This window comes from Mchenga conophoros, linkage group LG12 (assembly GCF_057382185.1).
Source record: "Mchenga conophoros isolate Kocher_MC1m ecotype Shallow Benthic linkage group LG12, M_conophoros_male_GT1.1, whole genome shotgun sequence".
NCBI classification, from domain to species: domain Eukaryota; kingdom Metazoa; phylum Chordata; class Actinopteri; order Cichliformes; family Cichlidae; genus Mchenga; species Mchenga conophoros.
Window position 1 is genome coordinate 4,388,707 of NC_140537.1, and position 22,407 is coordinate 4,411,113.

The 22,407-nt window shown below is 39.5% G+C and overlaps 3 protein-coding genes across 4 annotated transcripts; 2 read left to right on the plus strand and 1 right to left on the minus strand.

Annotated features, from left to right (window-relative positions):
- Positions 1-633: 633 nt before the first annotated feature.
- LOC146561928 (transmembrane protein 233-like) lies at positions 634-3,709 on the plus strand. Its single transcript, XM_085293070.1, has 3 exons — positions 634-1,002; positions 1,931-2,065; positions 2,147-3,709. Exons 1-3 carry the CDS (start codon positions 844-846, stop codon positions 2,156-2,158), a joined length of 306 nt encoding a protein of 101 aa, XP_085149196.1. The 5' UTR covers positions 634-843; the 3' UTR covers positions 2,159-3,709.
- A 1,427-nt stretch (positions 3,710-5,136) lies between these two features.
- On the plus strand, positions 5,137-10,106 carry prkab1b (protein kinase, AMP-activated, beta 1 non-catalytic subunit, b). Its single transcript, XM_085293380.1, has 8 exons — positions 5,137-5,499; positions 5,656-5,819; positions 6,790-6,959; positions 7,048-7,141; positions 7,258-7,372; positions 8,640-8,773; positions 8,877-8,945; positions 9,103-10,106. The coding sequence occupies exons 2-8, from the start codon at positions 5,673-5,675 to the stop codon at positions 9,178-9,180; spliced, it is 807 nt and encodes a 268-aa protein (XP_085149506.1). The 5' UTR covers positions 5,137-5,499; positions 5,656-5,672; the 3' UTR covers positions 9,181-10,106.
- Positions 10,107-16,312: 6,206 nt separating this feature from the next.
- Positions 16,313-17,684, minus strand: LOC146561930 (phospholipase A2-like). Of its 2 annotated transcripts, none has more exons than XM_085293381.1 (4): positions 17,627-17,684; positions 17,310-17,466; positions 17,080-17,207; positions 16,313-16,852 (listed from the first exon to the last, which is right to left on the minus strand). In XM_085293381.1, exons 1-4 carry the CDS (start codon positions 17,664-17,666, stop codon positions 16,728-16,730), a joined length of 450 nt encoding a protein of 149 aa, XP_085149507.1. In that variant the 5' UTR covers positions 17,667-17,684; the 3' UTR covers positions 16,313-16,727. The 2 variants fall into 2 exon arrangements, with proteins under 2 accessions (XP_085149507.1, XP_085149508.1); XM_085293382.1 differs by having other exon boundaries at positions 17,310-17,479; positions 17,627-17,664.
- Between the last annotated feature and the right edge of the window lie 4,723 nt (positions 17,685-22,407).

A 22,407-nucleotide genomic window follows, 5' to 3' on the forward strand; every position in this document is an offset into this window, starting at 1 on the left:
CAAGGACTAGACTGAAAAAGTAGCCAATGTCCAAATAAACCTTGAGAAAACCTGGGAAAAAGATCATCTTAAGAAGGTCTGGAAACAAAATGTAAAGAAATGGGGGTTGGCTCAAGGCACAGTGCTATTTTTATTATTGCTTTAAATGTGCATTTCATTGCCATCAATAATAATAAATTACATTTAACACATTCCTATGAATGTAATAGGCTACTAGATAAATTAGTTGAAATATATGTGTATTGTTTTAAGTCTGTTTTCCTTGTTGAGCTTTTTTATTTCATGCCTGTACACGATACATGAGCAGTAGGGGATGGAGCACAGAGGCATGCAGAGTTTTAATGTGTTTATTAAAAATTAATGTTTTATTTATGTATCCATTATGTGTTCCTTTTTTGATATACTCTCTCTCTGACCGCATTAACGTATACCATCTGGGTTCTGAGTATGGGGGTACATGAGGTTGGAGGAAAAAGGGTAGGGTGGACCTTTTTGTGTCATATTTTGCTCTGTCACTTTTGAGACTAAGCTGATGGTACCTTCTCTTCCTTTTTTCACTTCCTCCTTTTATATAGGCGATAATAAATAATTGATTACAAAAAAAAAATGCATGATTACAAGTCTGAAGTAAAACATTATAAATGTATCTGCTCAGGCTTCTTGCCTCTGTTCCTCTGCATCTCTCTCATAATCTCTGCTGGCTGATTTCTATCTTCCATCATCGCTGCTCCACTGCCTCCCCTCCCCTGCTTCCACCTCCAGCCTCCCAGTGTCTCCCAGTGTCTCAGTGCTGTTGTTTCGCCTCTCTGCTTTCTACTGTCTCGGCGGGTGTTGAAGCCAGTCATGAACACCAAGCCCTCGCTGGATGGGAGCTCTGACTTTGTGAAGAACGAGGAGGCTCGGGAGACTCCCCCTATGAGGAGCTACCTCTGGCTCACCATGTTCACCTGTTTCTGTCCTGCGTGGCCCATCAATATTGTGGCGCTGGTTTTCTCTGTCCTGGTAAGTTGCTCGAAGCTGGAAATGTGAGGTTTCTGAATCCTGTCTTTTTTTTAGTTTAATGAATAGCTGTGGGTTAGAATGCGTAATGTTTTTAAGAGGTATGCTGGCATTAAAAAAACAAAAACAAAAAAACAAATAAATGTAAAAAAAAATCAAAGCATATGTTATCCTGCATAAATGCATATTTTATAGGTAAAAGTACCACTGCTGGGAAAAACTCTACAGACCACGTGGGGTGATTGCAATAGTTATTAAATATGGAGCAAACATAAGTCAAGTGAGAAATTTGCATCTTTACTGTGTAAAGTTATTCCAACCCACTTAACGTTTCTGAGTGGCCTAACATTAACGCTTCTGCTGATGTTTGCTAAGATCAAATATACCTCCTGTTTCTTTCCAAGCATCCAACCACACCCTGGACTGCTTACAGTAATGCTCCATACAACGATGCTATCAGACCAGCATGTGGATAAAGCTCAGGAAAGAACATCCATTACCAGCCAGGGTGGCACAAAGTTGAACAAAGTTGAAGAATAGATAGCAAAGATGCATTTAGACTGATGTCAAGTCTTTGAGTTGTCAGATGAGACGGCGTGAGTGCCAACAGCAGCTGCTGCATTGCTGTAGCCGTGAGTAATAAGATGAGGCATGCAGGCTTAGCAACGTGTGGTTACCACTGCTTAGGACATTGGCTACAATACAAATATGAATTAGAGACAACATGAGAGGCAGGTGCAGATGTAACGCACAAATAATCATTTCCTAAATGTTCGGTGCAGATTCCCATGAAAGCCACGTGCTGTGTGTCACTATGAGGATTATTATTATTGGGAAAGTGGAACTAGTCTTTTCCTCACAGCACATTTGCCCACAAAACATTACACACACAGTGTGAGCATGTACGGTAATGTCCGTAATTGTCCCAAAGGCCCAGAAGAGCTATACCCACGAGGACTATGATGGCTCCAGACGGCTGGGTCGGAAAGCTCTCCACTTGGGGATTGCCTCGTTTGTCATCGGTGCTGTCATCATCACTGCGTACATCATTATACACTTTACCACGGTATGAATGCACCAGATATAAGAGGTGTATAAAAAAGAAAGAGCAAGACATTTCAGCAATCTGTTTTTTTTTCCATTACAGCATGGGGTGTGACCTCTTGAAGGGAAAGAGGAGATGGAAGAGGCGAAAAGGTGGAACTGTTACGGCGAGATGAGCACCATGTGGTGGAAAGGAGCTCTGTTTGGCTTCTGTCATCAGCAGCTTTGGAGGTTTTTAAAAGATCTGGTGGACCTAATTTTAATGTACCGTACATCCTGGCTGAAGCTATTATGTAAATGATATTGCAATTGCATTTTCACAGGCTATGTGAATGTAAGGTAAAAGAGGAGCCTTTGCTGTACTACCAGTGAGCAGGGTTTTTTTTAACTAAAGGGCTAAATTATGAACCGCTATCAGATAACATCTGCTTGATAACATAAACAGAAAACATCTTATTGTTTGAAGAAGCCACTGATAATTCTTAACTTGTGTTTGCAATCTTACTGTACATGATGTGAGGTGACAAATACAACATTAAACGTTTTGTTCACAAAAAATGGCCAATTACACAAAATAGAAATGACACAATATTCATATTTCCTGTCATGCAGAATAAAAACGAGTTTAGAAGTGCTGATGGCAAAGCTTAAACCTATACCAAAATGTATATTTCAAACAGGGACTCAACTCATGTGATCTCCTTACAATCAATAGTATGATTATGATCTGGCGACAATATTGCCACACTATAGTAGGTTAATTTCACAATACTCAGTCCACTTTGCCTTTTGGCCTCATTTCACCTTCTTTGACACCTGCTGCAAGCTGTTGACTACGTGTATGAGTAGTTGTAATCTGAGAGGTTACATTAACGCTATTACAGGGCTAAAAATACAGCATGCAATTTTTACAGTTTAATCACTGTGCTAATTAAAAAGAAAATAAAAGTCTAATCACCAGCTTATAGTAGTGAAACTGCTGGCACATTGCCGTGAACCCAGAAGTATCTTAATGAAGAGGTTTTCATTGTGATCTGTGTTAACCTCTGATTTTGGCATTTTCCATCGGCAGAACCTCATAAAACATGAGTGCCATGCTTCTCGGCTGATCGTAAACTCTGTACAGCACTGGAAGAAGGTCATCTCGACTTGGTTTTCCCTTTGAAGTCCCTTTTCCAAATCCATATAAATCCCCAAGAGAGAAAAGAAGGAACTACATCTCTAATTGTAAACCTTGGCTGGTGAAAATGAACCATAGCTAAAATCTTTTGAATGATTTTGATTTTTGTGCTTTGGACCAAGTTTCCAATGCTGCAACACTGGAAAGTAATCTGTTTGCACATGAAGCACTGAAATTTTATAGAGAATATCCCTGGAAATACAATAAGCTGCTGATTTTTTTTTCTCCAACACAGTCTAAAATAAAAATGACCACTGTGGAAACGACTGCTAATGTTAATGCTTTTGTTTAAGATTTTCTTTTTGAATCTTAAAACTGTAACATTGTGACCCACTGAATTTTATTTCAAATAAAATGTCAGGATGTTTAAATGTATTATGCTACATTTGGATTCTTTTCAAAACATCTATCAAATATTCGTTTTTTGGAATTGCATTAAAAACAGGACATCATATTGCTTCAGGGAACAAACTGATACACGTTAAAATGCATGCTGTCAATTGTATTTACATGTACAGTAGTTCTCTCTCTGCTAATCCAGACAGAAAAAAAGAGATGAATTTTATTAAAAACTGATGACCCTGTGTTGTTTTTATTTTGAGTGCATACAGTAACACCCGGATATATGGATTACATGAAACTGGAGAGGTGTGAGAATGTCTCAGAAGAATCAGATGTGAGTGCTGAGCTGCAGAAACCTATGGATCTGTGATCGTAACACAGAAAAGCTGGCAGTACGTCAGTAAAGAACAGGCGATAATTCTTTTATTTAGCAGGGATAATGCACATTAATTAACATGAGCACTTAGATCCATCATTTAAAAATTCGATATTTAACCATATAAATAATTTTAATCTCCACTTCCTGGCAGGATGTTAGCAGTTATAAACATGCAAATTAACAAAATTTGACTCTATTTACAATTTTTTTCCTGTATAACTAAATCCAGAATTAAATTTTAAATCCTTTTCGCCACATATAAGGTATTGAATCATTAGAACCCATCTTTACTGTATCACTCCAAAAGAACAATTTGCCCCAAGACTGTGGGCTTACCTGTGGCTCCTATGGGTATTTAAAAGTAGACTGGGAGGCAGAGCCTTCAGTTTCCAGCCTCCTGGTCTGTGGAATCAGCTCCCACTTTGGATTCAGGAGACAAACACCCTCTCTACTTTTAAGATTGGCTTAAAACTTTCCTTTTTGATAAAGTTTAGAGTTGGGGCTGGATCAGGTGACTCTGAACCCTCTCAGTTACGTTGCAATTGCCCAAGGCTGCTGGTACATCCCATGATGTACTGAGTATTTAATCTTCACTCACCTCTTTTCAAGCTCTGTGTCTCCGCAATTAATCAATATTTATTATTAATCTCTCCCACAGTGTGTCTTTTGTCCTGTTTCCGTCCCGTTCGCCTCAACCGGCCATGGCAGAGCTCTGTCCCTCCCTGCTGGAGGTTTCTTCCTGATTAAAGCGTTTTTTTCTCCCCACTGTCACCAAGTGTTTGCTAATAGAGGTTTTTTTTTTTTTATGGTTTTGGATTTCTCCGTATTAGTTTCTGATATAAGCGCCTTGGGGTGACTGTTTGGCACTATATGAATAAAACTGAACTGACGATAAAACATGCAGAAAAGTGGAAATAGGCACATATAGTTCGAGTCCAAAAAATTCAGTTTTAATACATACACTATGTTTGCATTTTCTTCTAAATGCATTCGAAACCTTTAAAACCTTAAAAACTGTGACTATATTTAAAAAAAAAATCGTACTTGAACGCGGATGATAACGTCCAAGTCTCTTTTTCTTTGGGCATTTCAATGATTTCAAGAAGCCGCGGGACACGACATATAAAAAGATGAGTCCGCCGCAGTAAACGAGAAAGTCTTGTCAGTGACGACAGGGCAGCAAACAGTTAAACTGCCTTTGAAAACGAGCACAGGAGGCGGAAGAGGTGTGTTTTCAACAGGCCTTCAACGCCAGACGCTGAAGTTTCCGCTCAACGGCGAAAGTCATCAGAGTACGGCTGACTAAGGCGGAATAAAACTAAAATCAGGGCAGCGGAAGGTAAAAAACGAAAGAAAGAAGGGCCAGGAGAAAACTTGACTGCTGTTTTGTATTAGTCCGCGGGGACGGAGGACGCCGCTCGGCTCTGCTGTTTACAGGCAGAGGAAAACTTTCAGGACACGGAAAAAGCAACGATAAGGACACAAGAATAAAAACACCCCGACCAAGGTGCTCATCCTGCAGGAAGCCGAGGCGCCACTGGGAGGGTTTATTTTGGTGGGTTATTTGTAGTTGTTAGCTGGCAATCATTGCTGCTGCTGTTGTTATTAGTGGATACGTGAATTGTATCGCGAAGGGCCCCTGGTGGTCATTGTAGGGACCACTGCGGGGCTCCCGGTAGACTCTGCTGACTTGATGCGTTGTCTCTTGCAGTGTGTGAAGCCATCAGGATGGGGAACAGCAGCAGTGACCGATCCAGTGGAAGTCATGGTGAGAGGTCGTACAGAGAGGGACATCATGGAGGGAAGGAGGCTCGTTCTAACATCATGATGGACAGCGCAGATGATGCAGACCTTTACCAGAGAGAAGATCAAAAGGTATTAGAGCAAGTTTACACCATGAACTCTTAAATAAAGCTTTCTGTTCTGTCCCATTGCACTGGATAGCAAGTGACATGCAGGCTTTTGGAAGTAAATTTGTTGTTAAATGAGTTGGTACCAATTATTGTACAATTAACCAATTTCCCCCCCAACCACAACTGGTCGCCGTGGATGGCGGCCAGTCCCTGAGCCTGGCTGTTCCGTTTGAGGCTTCTTCCTGTTAAAAGGGAGTTATGTCACCAAGTGCTCGCTCAGAGCAGGATTGTGTGATTGCTGGGATATTCTCTCTATTGTATGCTCCTTACCTGATGATATAAAGCACCTTGTAACAGGTAGCTGTTGTTGTGAATTGACACTATATAAATAAAATTGGATCAATACCTCTTATATATGGTTTTAAAGAGGTAAAAGAGGGGCCTAAACTAGAATTATTAACCAGAAGCTTTTATTTTTACGACTGATCAGAGTGCAGTGTAATGGAGAACAAGAGGCAGGATTAACCAGTTTAATTAATGTTGAGGCAACATGTTGACACTACCTCGGAGGAGGGAGAGCAATCCAAAGAGCTTAGTGTCTTGTAAAATAGTTGGTGCAAAGTGTCAGTAATGTGTCAAAATGGTCAAATGTGGTCTGTTCAGGATGTGCAAACTGTGTGTAATGGATGTAAGGAAGGCTATATATTCTGTTAGTGATGTGTACACAAGTCAAATGTTAAAACAAAGATTTGTCCAACAGTTTGTTTTATCAATGTCAAATTCCTGATAAAGGTGAATTAAGTCTTTTTGTATCTAATTGGAGAGTAACATCAAAGAGCATCATAAGCTAAAGCTATGTTTTAGAGGTTACACATACAAAAAGCACTTTTCTGTATCCTTTAGTGTTTTTCTAAGTTTGCCATTCAGTCTGGAGAAAGACTACAGGCGCTCTTGCTAACAGGGCAGTAATGCAGTGATATCATGCTTCTCAGTCTCCACAGGAGTTACAGGAGTTTCTGGCCTGGCAGCAGGACCTGGAGAGCGACGCTAAAAATCTAGCGCAGGCCAGACCGACTGTGTTCAGATGGGCGGGTGCAGCGAAAGACGTCTTTGTGTCCGGCTCTTTTAACAACTGGTCTACCAAGATCCCACTCAACAAAAGGTAGTTTGAGTCAGGGGAAAGCAGGCTCAGAGATGCTTCACTGTTTAAACTTATTAAAAAGTAACAAGCGGTTGTTTCTCAAACCCAGTCGGAATAACTTTGTGGCTATTGTGGACTTGCCTGAGGGAGAGCACCAATACAAGTTCTGTGTGGATGGTCAGTGGATCTTGGATCCGGCTGGGGTGAGTGGAGGTTTTACATTTTGGGGTCACTAGTTTACTCTTATTAGTGGTTTACACTTAGAAGTGTGTATCATTACCTTTTTAAAATGTTTTAATTTTTTTATGCTCTCACACAGGCCGTGGTAACGTCTAAAACTGGAACAGTCAATAATGTCATACAGGTGAAAACAACAGACTTTGAAGTCTTTGATGCCCTCAGGATTGACTCTCAGGACTCGGCTGACGTCTCGGGTATGGAAACTTGTTAATTTGTAACTCAAAAACTTTGAGGTGGTTCTGTAACTCCAAAGCATGTTCAGACTTGGGCCATATTGATTTGTATGCTCACAATTTTGGATATTTGGCTGATTATTGCTTTGATGATTGTACCCTTAGCAGCCAGCTTGTTACGTAGGTACACCCATTCAGCCTGTTGTTAACACAAATATCAATCACATGGTAACGACATGGTACATTTGGGCATGAAGCTGAAGTTCAAACAAAAATGCAGAATGGAGAATAAAAGTGATTTTAAGTGACTTTGGCGTGGTTGTTGGCCGCACACTGGTCTGAGTATTCTAGAAATGGCTGATCTGCTGGGATTTTTTTTTTTTCCCCCCACAAAACCATCTGTAGTGTCTCTAGCTAATGGAGTGGGTGGGACAAAATATCCAGTGAGCGGCTTTTCTCTGGGAGAAAATGCCTTATTGATGTGAAGTCAGATGGACTACAGCAGCAGAAGACCACACCGAGCTAAGAACAGGAAACTGAAGCTATAATTTCTCTGGGCTCCTGACTATGTAAACAACATAATCCTCGTATCAGTTCAGGCTGCTGATGGTGTATTAGCGTGAGCAACACCAGTCTACCCTGAATATTGCTGATGTTTGAGATGACTCGGGTTATCTCAAACTGGTTTTTGTTTGTTTTGTTTTTTAACATGACGGTTGGTTCACTGCTCTCAAATGGCCATTGTCAGTCCAAAGAGGACTTTGGGATGTGGTGCAACACAAGAATTCATATCATGAGTGTGCAGCTGTCAAATCTACAGCAACTGTGATGATGTCATATCAATATCAAATTAATATACTAAATCTGAGGAATGTTTCGGCACCTTGTTGAGTCTATGCAGCAAAGAATTACAGCAATTATGCAGGCAACAGGGGTACTAGCAGTTTTTACCCAATAATGTGGCTGCTGACTGTAGATGAATGATTGGAATCGAGTCCAAACTTTATGCTGCCTGATTAATAAAGATTATTGATGGAAAAGCCTTTGAATCGATTGTCCCAGAAAATGATGGTCTACATGCGCCGAAACAGCTAAAATATGCAGAGTGCAGCTGCAGCATTTTGGAGGAGTCTGGTTTTTATTTCAATATTGCATATTGTTTTTTTGTTTGTTTTCACTGGTGTTTGTTTGCAAAGGGTCCTTGAATAATTCTGTCTGCTGTATCTCTCTGTAAAGCTTTATTAAGGCGAAGTTATTTATTTGTTTACATTTGATCACTCTTTCCCAGACTTGTCCAGTTCTCCTCCTGGCCCCTACCTACAGGACGCATATGTAACCAAGCCAGATGACAAACTCAAACATCCTCCTTTCTTACCTCCTCACCTGCTGCAAGTGCTGCTCAACAAGGACACTGGTATTTCTGTAAGTCCAGGCTTTGAGTTGTTATATACATTTAATTATATAATTATTTATATGCATATGTTTAATTTTACGTTTGATTCATCCTGCTGTGAATTTTCCACAGTGTGACCCGACACTGCTTCCAGAGCCTAACCATGTGATGCTAAATCACCTGTATGCCCTCTCCATCAAGGTAACAAATTGAATAGATCTTTTTTATTTTTTTATTTTTTATTTTTGCCCAAATTGTTAATGCTGTAGTTCAGATTGTGATTGTCAGTTCTCACGGTGCTGTGTCAAAATGTCATGCGATCATGTGATTGTGGGTTGCTTTCTGTTTGTTTTTAAAGGACGGGGTGATGGTTCTCAGTGCAACACACCGATACAAGAAAAAGTACGTGACCACTCTTCTGTACAAGCCAATATAATCCACGGAGGTGCGCTCCCTCCTCCTCTTTTGAAATCGATCTGTTGGTGTACACAGCTGCTATCTGGACTGCTTTGCTGAAACTGGACCTAAAATATCTTCCTGATATCGGTTTAAAACATTTGGTAAAGTTATTGATTTTGAACTGTTCTATGATCTCAGAATTTGAAAATGTTGAAATGTTCAATATTTGCAAATACGTGTTATGTTATGAGCAGGCCGGTGTTTTAAAAGACTTCATTCCAACTTCACCCTGATTAATTAATACAAGTGTGGTTGCTGGAGACCAAAATGATGAGGACGGGGGAGATCTGTAATCGTTCAACTCTGACGCCAAGCCTCAATTTTGACATTTGTATTGAAGTGACCTGGAATTGCCTGAAACTGAGACTTGAAAAATGTTAGTTTTACTAACCAGGAGGCTAGCACAGCTGCATCGGCTCTCCTTACACGAGGAAATGGACACAAAGACACTAAGAGGTGGAAAAAATGTAACATGTAATGAATTTCATATGATTCCTCTGTTGTTTTTTGTTTTTCTTTTCTAAAAATACGTTTTTCAGATGACACATTATAAATCAGAAATAGAATGAAATTTTCATAAAAAAATGATGACTGCAAAAATCCATTAGTGCTATGAGTTTTTGTGTTTGTGCGTGGGTTTTTATTTTTTGAGGTTGTATGATTCTGTGCACACACTGGGCTTTAGAAACCAGGTTCTTGTTTTTGTCGTGAATTGCACGAGTACACTTATTTTTAGTTCAGCATGAGATGAGCATCAGTGTCCACCTGTGCAGCTGTTCTTATTTTTTTTTTTTTTTTTTTGAATGATGCAATTTGTAAATGAATATACTAAAACGGCTGTAGTCAACATACTCAACAGTATGTTGACTCTAAGCATAAGCATTCACTGCACCTACTGTATCTACATCCAGGTAAAGATTCACATAATCAAATTGTTTTTAAATGGACACGATGAAAAGCAAAACCTGGAAATGGTTCAATTACATATTTTCAGTCTTTTTTTTTTTTTCCTGTTGTTTGTGCCCATAAAGAAACAAGTTTAGCAGAGTGAAAATCAGGTAAGGGAAGCATGACAGATGTTTACTTCTGTTGCACAAACATGTAGGTAAAGGACATAAATAACATGAACATATTACAGAATGTTATATTTCTATATTTCTAATCAACTTGGTAGCTCTTGACACTTGACGGAGAACAAATTTTGGGGTCAACTTGAAAGAAAGGCACATGTGAAATGTAAAAGAGCAAATATGACATGATATTTAGGTGCAAACTGTTATGCAGCATTTAGAATCCCCATATAGCGGTATCATTTCCTGTAATATGCCAATACAAGGAATTTATTCCGCTCCCCTCCAATCATGGACCATCTTCTAATTCAGTGAATGATGGTCAGCTTATCATTGATCTTTCCACTCAAATGTGGCTGTTCTTCTCTGTCACCCAATTGCAGAAGCTGCTTCATCAGCTGCAAAGCAAACAAACCCTCTACAGCCTTCCTACTGCAGGATGTCACTGACAGTAGCCTTGGTGCATAACCGCAAGTTGTAATAAGAGGCTGCAGACCTCAGATTTTTAGGGACTTCTGGTGTAGACGATAAGGCATGCGTTTATGAGTATTTTATTTAGTTAGCAGTAGTTTTCAAGTTGGAACAGTGGTGGTATAATGGTGGAGTAATGAAAAGCTGAAACAGAAAGGGATTTGGGTCATCCCACTAACACTGTCATCTTTACTCTCATGGAGTTATGTGCACTGTCGATGACTTTTACAGCTGGGTGGAGATGTTGGTCCTCTTGAGGTCTTTATAGATTTGAATTGAATCCTGTCTATAATCTATGTGTGATCTACAGACACAGCAACGAAACTGAACTTTTGAAACGAGGTTAAACAACCAAAGGCTTCCTGCTTTAAATTAAGGAGGCTGGTTTAGTTGATCACAATAGCAACCTAGTAGTTTCAGGGCTTTGTGGAGGCTGATCACTGAAGTTTAGGAAAATTACCGATGTCTCATGTCAACTATATAGGATCACCACAATTTACAGGCAATTTTAAGTTTTGAAAAGCCCCATTTGTGTGTGTGTGTGTGTGTGTGTGTGTGTGTGTGTGTGTGTGTGTGTGTGTGTGTGTGTGTGTGTTACTGGGGATATTTTGTCACTCCAATGATAAACTGTGTCACATTTAGTCCTGGACAAGTAAAGAAGGAAACATGAAATACAAACATGATGGTCGTGAAAATTAATATTTGTGATGGAAAAAAGCTATGAAGGCCATGTTCTGTGCAAAAATACTTTTCAAATTATATTGTTACTGTAGTCAAATGAACAAGTTGTAATCCACCATCACTTAAATAAGAAAGTAAATCAACAAAGAAACTTTTAAATAACCAGTTCTTAATTCAGTTTTTGGTTGATTCTCGGGTTTTACTGTGCTGTGTTAAATGACTGGGTTTTGTTAGGGTTTATAATCAATTCAATTCAAACTTTTATTCATATAAATCTAATTGACAGCAGTAGCTGTCAAGGTACAGTATGTGATATAGACCCTACAGTATTAGGGTTAGTAATCAAATGATACCCTATGAGCAAGCACTTGGCAACAGTGGGGGGAATCTCCCTTTCAACAGGAAGCAACCTCTGGTAGGGTCGTTATTTGCCATGACTGGTTTGGGGGTAAGGATAAAGGGAAGAGAGCATAGAGACAGAACAAAAAGCACAGCGTGGGATATAAAAGATAAAGGTTAATGACACGCAGTAGTAGTATAAGCACATTGGAAGTACTCACTGCATCATCACAAGTCCATCAGCAGCTTGAGCCTTTAGTATCGAAAGGGAAAGTTTTAAACTCAAAGTTAAAATTAAATAGATGGTGGGAAGAAAGGGAGATAGGAAACTAGTAAGTGAATTGGAAATGAAGGGAGGGAGCCTGAGAGGGAGAAAAGGAGAGAAGGTAGGAAGATAGAGTGGGAAGATGCTGTGAAGAAAGGGAAATAGGGAGGGATTAAGGAACTGAAGGACAGAGGAAAAAAGGCATAAAGATTGGAGGAAAGAGGGAAAAGAGTAGGAGGAAGATAGAAATATAGGAAGGGAGGAAAGAGATAACACATGAGTATAGGTAGGAGGGAGGAGAGAATGAGGAAGATATGGAGCAAAGGAAGGGAGACAAGGGAGGAGGATCAAGGGAGAGGTAAATACAGGGAGGGGATAGGATGGAGGGAGGAATAAATGAAGGTAAATAGGGATGGAGAAATTGGAGGAAGTGGGTGAGGGGTAAATACAGGGAGGAAGTAAGGAGATAGAGATGGAGGGAGGGTGGGAGAAATTAAGGCACATACGGGTACATACTAATAGAGAGAGAGGGAGGGAAGACAAATAAAGGGAGGGAGGGAGTGTGTGTGTACTGTGTGTTACGCACTGATCAATAATCAGTCATTTGTTCCATTATAAGTGGTCACACTAATGGAAGCAGAGCAGCTGCAGACAGTCTGACTGTAAACTGATTACATTTCATATTGAAATGTCTTCACAGACTGAGATTCAGTCAGAGTCTGAACTTCAACATCTTTTTCACTGAAAGTCACCTAAATCAGTCCCACTGGCTCGACCCAGAACCGGAATCACTTAAAGATGTCACAGGTTCTGTAAAGGATCTGCAAACCGTGCCCAGGTCTGCTTGCATGGTGGAGTCGGACATAAGTCGGACACAAGACTCAGAGCTTAGTTTTAAACTCAGTTTGTTGAACAAGCTGCCTGGTGTAGGGTCCCAGTGGTCTTAAGACCATAACCCAATATTCTTCTCTTTGTTTGAGGTGTGCAAATTTATCTCCACCCCTGCACTGAGACTAATAGATTTACCTGCTGACACTTGTAGTGTTCAGTCCTCAGTCTACTTGCAATCACACCTACAGAGAAAAAAAAGTTAGATTTTTCTCTATGCAGGTGTGAAAAAAACACACCTTTAAAGGTGTTTTTATTGATTAAAAACACCTTTAAAAGTTTCTCACAATAATTGAACTTACCACAGCAAAAATTGTCTTTAGGCCAGTGGAGCTAGGTTTCTGGTTTGGGAGCAGACAATTAATGCCTGACTAGTTTGTGCCGTTCTGAAGCTGAATCCTGGGGGTTCCAGTATAAAAAGATTGGGATCCCAATCTTTTTGTACTATTGTTAACATTGTTAATCAGAACAGTTTTCTTCTCTCAAGTCACAAAAGTTGGTGATGAGCCAGACTGAACATATATCTCCTCTGATGTCTATAGTTTGGATTCAGAAGTCCTGATCAGAATCCCACAAGGGATGCTCTTAATGAGGCATAAGAAACGAAAACCCTCTGCGTGCGTGTTGCGGACAGCCATTTTTCTGAAGATGAAAGTGTGCAATTATCCTTCATCATACTTCGAACTCATCAGATTTAAAAAGTTAAGGACACTGATAAAACGCTGTCTCTAATATGTGTTGATTTTTACTGTGTAGTTGTTCATGTCATGTATCACCCCCAGTACAGCACCACAAAAGCACAGTGCTGTATGCTCACACATGCTGGAGCTAATCATCTCTACAGGAGGCGGTGCCTGATAACGCTCTCGCTGATCATACCTGTGTTTCCTCTCAGATGACTCTCTCCATGTACAGATGCTCAGTCAACTTGGTGAAGCCCTGAAAACACCTGTGTATTATATTTGTAGGCATAAAAGACATTTTATAACATAACAAATACGTTAATATAAAAAAAAACTTGTGTCACCAGTCACTGAACTTCTGTCCCTTAAAGTGTGCAATGAGTACAGATAGATGAATGAGACACTCCGTAAATAGTCAGCAAGTGTCTTCTGTCAGATTTCAACTACAGCACAACATGGAGACGTTTCTAGGTAAAGTTCTGAAACACGGAGAGCAGCAGCATTTCAGTCTTGGTGGTTCCAAATAAAGACCAAAAAAGTGCACTGAACAGAAAACCCCCACAGATTTACCAAAGTTATCTTCAATCCAAAGTAATGTGATGTTAAAGATGAATTGCACAAGGCACATTCAAATAATATTAAGAAATCACACAAGTCCTTTGTTCCGAGAGCTCGTTGCAAGGATGTGTCAGAGTATTAGTAACAGATTCAGAGAGTGGGACTCAGAGGCTAAGACGACCAAGAACCACTTACAAAGCATGGGAGGGGACAAAAACTAGTGGGCGGGGTATGGTCACATGGAAGTGTTAGTGACAAGAAGAGATTAAGCATCTGAAAGACAACAATGAGCTGATAAGTTCAAAGACCAAGGCATATTGTGGCAAAACAAAAGTTTCACAGGGCCAGCATCAAGCATGCTGGGGGAAATTGTCTTCAGATTTACTTGATTAACCAAGATACAATTCAGCAGGATGAACAGGCATTGTTTCAGTAACAAAGTCATGTTAATTAATGAGACACACAATGTGTAAGGATCAAAGAAGCTTCATTTCAAAGAACTCCTGTTGCTTTAAAAATACATTTTTGATATGCTGTCATGTTATGAACTATAGTTTTCTGGGTTTTTTACCAGCTGACATTTAAAATTGCAGATTCCAGTCCTATTTTGTCACAATCAGCTGCGTAGCATGAGGATAGTTTTATTGTGGTGCCAAATGCAGAACACAGCAGACAGAAGTAAAAAATATGGCAAGCCTTTAATGCTGAATAGTTCAAAGATAAACATGATCCAAAAAACAGTGGAGCCAGGAAATGCAAATAACAAGGAAACAGTAGGAACAATAATACAGGAAACCCAAGGAATGCATCCAGGAAACAATGGGAAACACAGAGAAACCAAGACAAGGAAACGTCTTGATGCATCATCCAGGAAAGTAAATCTCCAAAAGTTGATTCTGTTCATCAGGACGTAGTGTTTTGTGGGAGAAACGTTTCGTCACTCATCCAAGTGAGACAAGGAAACACACAAGTGGAGGCTACGTCCACACTAACACATTAGTTTTCTCGTTTTCTCTCCGTTTTGGCCTCCACACTGAGGCGGCGTTTTCGCTGGTGGAAAACGCATACATTTGAAAACATTCAAATGCAGTGTGGACAGCGAAAATGCAGACTTTCTAAAAAGATGACGCATGTTAGTCATATGATGCAGTCATGTAACCAATTAAACTAAGATAGCAGAGGGCATTCTACAGCAGTTGTTTTGTTTGCTCTCAATTTTACAGCCCTATTAAAGATTAATATCAGTTTGTACATGCTCCAGATAGCTTTTCTTTAAATTCTTTAACTCTCACTCGCTTTTGCAACTTTGTACTTTTACGCAGCAACAACTCCACCTCATTGTTAGTCCATTTAAAAAAAAACTCGGTGCTTTTTCTCAACATTTTGCTGTAACGTTTCAAAGAGCCGCAAAGTAAATAAACGGCAGACAGAAATGAGGCAGGTCGAATCTTCTTGCGTTTCACGCATGCGCAGTGCTGGAACGTAAGCATTTTCGGACTCTGTGAAAACGACTGAAAAAGACAGTGTGGACGTGTTTTCAGATGAAAACGCTGTTTTGAAATCTATCTGGGCTAGTGTGGACGTAGCCTAAGTCAATACAAAGCACAAGTGACGAAAACTAGGAAGTAACTAAACAGAGAAGACAGACTCTAACACACAAACCTGACACAGAAGGGGATAAAAGGAAGGCTAAGAAAACATAAAAGAGACCATAAAGAAACCAAAAAACAAAGACTTGTGATGCACATGATACACATCAGGAATAAACAATACTGGTCAAACTAAGAACCAAAGGGTATGTTCAATAATAAGAATAAAAAAAAGTCCAAAACAGAAAACCCAGGACCATCACACCTCACTGCATTTCTTTTTCCTGTTAGCTGTTGGTTTAGTTTGCTGTGACTCTTTTGGCCACTGTGCTGGCGAGAAAAAGCGCTGTCCCATCAGTCCTGCTGTTCCCGCATAACTTACTGATACTAAGACTTGAGACAGGGTGATTAAAATGATAGTCCAGCAGCTCTCTGTATTACTGCCCTCTGTCAAGGCAAAGACTTTAGATGACACCATTAATTTAGGTTCATTTGTTTCAAGTACACGAGTGCACACATTCATCCTGAGCTCAAGCTAGATGACCATCAAGAACCAGCTGTGCAGTTTTATGTTTTAGATGATGGCTGTCTTTATTAATGGCATTTGTACATTAATAAACAACAATTGGAGGTTGTATGAATGAATCAAAACCAATCAACTTTCCACAGTTTCCACAGTTTCCACAGTGACCACTTTTCTATACAAGGCTCCACAGATCTGAGCTCATTTTTGAAATAAAAGCCAATTGTATGTTGTACGGTTGCTTTGCTGAAACCAGACCCTGATGTCAGTCTAAAGACAGCAGAATAAATTTTGTAATGGGATCAAAAGTTGAAAATATTTCAGTTAAACTTGTGGATCAGTGTTCAAACTGACACCTTAAAAGAATGAGTCAGCTGTGTTATAAGTGCTTATGAATGGGAAATAGTGAGTATTGAAAAGTGACAAATCAATCTTTCTGCTGTGGTGGGTGATGTGATCAGTTGGCACAGTAAACTGAGTGATCCAGGTTCTTGTTTTCTGGGTTGTATGTATTCTGGGCAAAGCAGTGAGCCGCAGCACGATCACACTCGCACACAGCAGCTTGACACGTATCGTTGGCCGCTGCAGAGAAAGAGCTGTGTCAGCACATGAATACACAACTTCACAGTAATAGCTAAACATCTAACACATTTAAACATTACAAATGTGGCGTGGTTCCATACATACATGGACAGTTGGAAATTTGTGATTTAAATACATTTTTTAAAACCCAGAACATTAGAATTTAACTATTTCTTTTGCCCAAAATGCGTGTGTGTGTAAGCCTGTTTAGTAAGACTTGTTGTTACCTGAGCAGGTCACTCTTTGATTATTGCAGGTAAAATCGAAATCAATAATGTAAGGAAGGTCTTCAGCATCCCCGCATCCAGGAATCTTTTTGCTATTTGCATAGCATTTATCGTGAATTTGGCAGCACCTGCAAATGGATCGGGAGGAGAGAGCATGTTTGAGACAATGTCAAGTTCCCTTCTATTTCAAAAACTGAAAACAAGTCTGATGTGTAGTGTCTGATTCCTACGCATCCACTCCATCTCGGGGGGTCCCCTTCCCTCCGAAGCCACAATAGCAGCCGTAATTGTTGTATCTTAGAGGGTTAACACCGGGCTGGGCGCACTGGATCATCGACCCAAAATGCCACATTGCCTTAGGCAGCACTGCACCACTGACCGCACAAGCTGTTAGGACGTACTCAAAAAATCGATTAGGAGAATTTATCTATTTATATATATATAAAATCTCTTGTAAAGGAAAAACAATAACAACAACTTTTAAAGCGATACAGTCATTGTGTAAAACACGACTGATAATAACGTACATAAGCTTTTTCATGCTTACCCGTGAGAAGCAGCAGCAGAGGAGGAGTAATCAAATTCATGGTTGCAGTCACATGAACCTGAAATTTGGTACAGCCTGCTTTTATAAGTACAGGTGAGAGGGGGTGGAGACATCTGTCAAAGACTAACATCAAATCTGATGCTCTGTTAGGCCAGCACACTTTGTTTTTCTTGTATTTCATTGGTAGAACATAACAGCATTTACTCGGTTTCTGTACTGTGTAAATTTAAGGTAATAAACCTCACTTTAGTATTTTTATGACATGCTTCTTAAACTTTGTTTAGAAAAATCAATATCAAAGTTTCAGTTTATAAATTATGCTTTTATATATGAACCACCAAATGGTACAGTTCAATCACATGCGGAAAGCACAAAATAATGGAAAGGAATATTCAAAGACCTAATTCTGAAGCAACAGGTGAGAGGTGAACGATCAAAGGAGTTTATTTCATCCACTAGTTGTTTTTCAGCAGCAGTGAGTGGTGGGATGCATAAGTAGTCAAACCATGCACTACAGTGAACTTGAACTAATTTATGGGCAGTGGGCACAAAGGCTTGTTATAGTAGGACAAAATGCGATTGGACAGTTAAGATCATTCCCTCAGCAGACTGGTGAACTTGATGTGAACCTGATGAGTAAGAGCAGACCCCAGAATCAGATTTCAGGTTCAATTAGAAGATCGGGGGATTAAATGCTATGAAAAATAACTTGATGTTTGTTAAATTAAAAATGAAAATCTAAATGTTCTTCCAAATGTTCAGCATGAGTATATACAAAAAAGCCATGACATTTTGGGACTCTTACAGCACATCGTCCACCTTTTCTGCCAGAAAATAAAATCCATGCCACGAGACCAGCAAAACCCTTTAAAAACCAGTTGGAGTTGGTACTAACTGCCCCTTTCAGACGCACTCTGACACGTACAGATATGCTCTGTTCACTCTCAGAACAGCTCTGCCAAACACAGTTTAAACACCTGTCAGAATAAACCAAATCAAAGTGCAGTGCCATTGAAAAAAGAGGAACTGGCAAAAAATTCTGACAACCAAAAGAAAACTGTGTATAATGGCTTCACTAGTAAAGCACAGATTCAAGTTCCTTCTATAAGGAAAACATTCAGAAAACGTTTATAAGAGCAAAATTATGGAGAATACCAATGGATCATAAAAGGTCTACAAAAAGCCTCTAATTAATTAGAGAATTTATAAAATACAGAAGGTTACATCAAAGATATCTGGATCACGTGTGCAGCTGAACGCACCGAGAGAAAAGAAGGTGGCACTTTGAGCATTAGTAAGATCTATTAGTAAGGTATTAGCAAATACTTCATTCATCATTTATACATCATTACTGCTTCTTAGTATGGCATTTCTAAGTACAGGTATGTTTATCCATCTGTTACGTTTAGGCCGTTCACGTTTACAGCTGTCACTGCAACCGCATCACTGCTAGCAATAATCATAGTCATAATAATATATGTGCAGTAATAAACTGCTAAGCAGGACTAATGCTATATAAATGATGGATTAAGCATTTGTTAAAACCTTACTTATATCTTTCTGATGCTTAGTAGTGTGACATAAGTGGCATTGCTAAAAAAAAACAAAACGTCAGTGACCCTTTAACATACAATTGCAGTTTGTACACAAATGAAAATAGCTGAAGTTATAACACTGTACAGAAATAGAGATCGACACCAAGTCACAAGTGATACAGTTACAGGCCTGTTTCTCTGCTTTTACAACTCTTCAAAATACTGGACGAAGTTGTCATTAACAGATGAGAACAAATAAATTGATAAACACAAAACAGCTCCGGTTCTTGATCACAACAAAAACAAAAACGTTTGTGAACCTGGTTTTGGAAGGATAGATATATCATTATATCTATATTTATCAGATAAATAAAAAAAATTTCTATCTCTCTTTTGTGGGGCGAGTGTAGACAAGTATTGGGGGGATGTGGGGTTAATGGTGATCAGGGTAAACTGGTTTTGAGCATGTGGGAGGGATTAATAAGTGTGTAGGTATTCCTTCCTACTCTATTTTGGACTTGGCAATTGAGTTGGTATTTCATGTCACGTTTATATTTTATGTGTATATGTTGATTTGTTTGATTTACATGTCTGGAGTAAAAGGTTATCATCATCATCATCATCATCATCATCATCATCGTCATCGTCATCGTCATCGTCATCAAGGAGGCAGTCACCATGTACAAATATGTCACCGTCTGAAGGTCAGTGAATGACTCACAGCTCAGACATTCATTTGATATACTGTGAAGACTGTATATAATTAAAATATTAATTTAATTATATATGCATTACATAGAAATCTTAAGGTTATAGCACAAAAAATATAATGTGAGATGAGACCTTGGTGACCTCATATCTGGCTTCAGAGACGTATATACGGTTATTTATGGGGTTAAGCTTTCATCACCATCACCTGCCTTTATATTTTATGCACATTTTTATATAATGAAAGTTTGTTACAATATTTTTTACTTTTAACTGAAAATTTTTCTTCTACTTGCCTCTATTATATGGTTGGTCTTTTCTCCCTGGTCACTCTGTGTTTCCATGGATTTGAATTGTTGGAAGTTGAATTAAAAATAACTCGTCAGCCTCACAGCTGTGTAAATAGCCAGCACTTACCACAGTTCCCACAACTTTCCACGGCACATTTCTGACGTGGGGTGTTTTATATGTGTATCTCATAGTGTTGTCACAAAAGGAAGCAGAACATGATGATGAATGTGCTGGACCTTTACAGCACACTGAGTAGTTAAAAAAATAAAGTGATGCCTATTAAAGTACGGCTGACAAAATTACAGTTAGAGCTTTAAAAACTGAGAGAGATCAGTATCAGTGCCAGTATCAGAGTCACATAGAAACCTCTCCTCTAGGACTGCTGACAAATCACAAAGAGGACATCTATGACAAAAACAAATGCTCTCACGTGGATCTCTGCGGGTCACATGAGTTTATTTTAATTAGACTCGATTTTTTTCCCTCTACTGTGCAGTTTACATTTGTCAAGCTGATATTTACTTAGGTATTGCCAAAAGCATTTGCTCGTTTGCTTTCACACGTATGTGCACTTGAGTGACATCCCACAGGGTTTAATATGATGTTGGCCCACCCTTTGCAGCTATAACAACTACAACTCTTCTGTGAAGGTTTCCACAAGGTTTAGGAGTGTGTTTAAAGGTCAGCAAATATGTCTGGAGTTTTGATCTCCTCCATACCTGCTTCATGCCCTGGAGGACGGGGCTGTGGCCCCCCCACACCCTCTAGCAGATCATTACATGAAGGAACCTTTTAAAAAAACAAGCGCGTCCATGCTCACAGGTGTACACATGGGTGATCACACCCACAAACTACACCCTTTTTGGCTCCTACCTCAAAGCACACTGTGTTCTGTTGATCTTATGTGCTGCACAATAATGTTTAACATTTAGTATTTACTGTCATATTCCCATATATCATTGTGATGCTGTTTATTCTATTACTCTTGTTCTCTTCTGCTTGTTTTCTTTTTTCTTTCTCAACAGGTGATCCAGGTGATCGATATATGCATTTTTTTATTTCTTTTTCTCTTTTTTTTTCTCTGCTCATTCTGTTTGTTTGTTTTTTTTGCCCTTCTCCCCCGTCCCTCTTCTCAGCTGTTTCTCTTTCCCTCTTTCTTTCTCCCCTTCTTTCCCCCAGTCAAGTCTGTCCCGTATTAAGCAAGTGAAAATAAAATAAACAATAAAAGGTGAATCAAATGGACCATTACGGCAAGGCTGGGATGGTCAATTTGGTAAAGTAAATCCGTTGGGCATCTTTCTTTGCCTTTAGACAACAATTCTGATGGCAAAAGAGCCAAACGGGACAGGCCAAAAAAAAAAAAAAAGGTCAGCAAATATTTGTGGAAACCTGACATAAGTAACATGCCAGAACCTCAATGCGCATTAAGATAATCCCCCAAAGCTTCTCTTAATCTGCTTGAATTATTTTCTATAAATTCATTCTTCTTGCACTGTGCTACTGCTGCACAGTAACTATTGTAAGTGACCACAGGGAGGCAGTATAACAGCCTCCCTGTGCTGAGGGAGCTGGGGACCCAGCCCTAACCCTAACTTTTTTGAAATTCCCCAAATGTCCAAGAAATAACATCCCTCTACTCTTTAAAGACCTCTGCATTTTTTAATCAACATCTTTGACATCTTGGAAATCTTGAAAACATTCTGGAGACATTACATGCTAAAATGTGACTGCTCTGTAGTGTAGCTCTTATTTGATTCAGTGAGCAATGACTGGTACTCCAGGCCTGGAGGCTTTAGCACACCTGCTGGTGACTGTGACAGGCAACACTGCTGAGCCTATTTAGGCTGTCTGTGTCCGTGCTGTGACCGTAACTGCTGTAAACAGCCTTGCTTCACAAAGACCCAAAGAGTGGATCAAAGAAGACACAAATCTCTGGGAGACTCACAAAAAGCAGCAGTCTTAAAAGCATCATTAATAAAGAGAACCACCAGCAGAGCCATGACAGTTAAGTTACACCAGGATACAATCGTTCAATAGGACCGTTGCTGTTAGGCTTTGCTCTGTTGCACCAGTAAAACAACTGTATTCACTCATAGAAACTTTGAGATATGTGGCCTTCTGTGTTTTCATGTTATGCTCTCTTATTTTGAACAAAACTGCTGCATGTATACTAAAGCTACATATACTTGAGTGTTTCTCTGAGCAGAAGCAATAAAAAGACAACAAGCATTTCCATTTCCTGTCTCC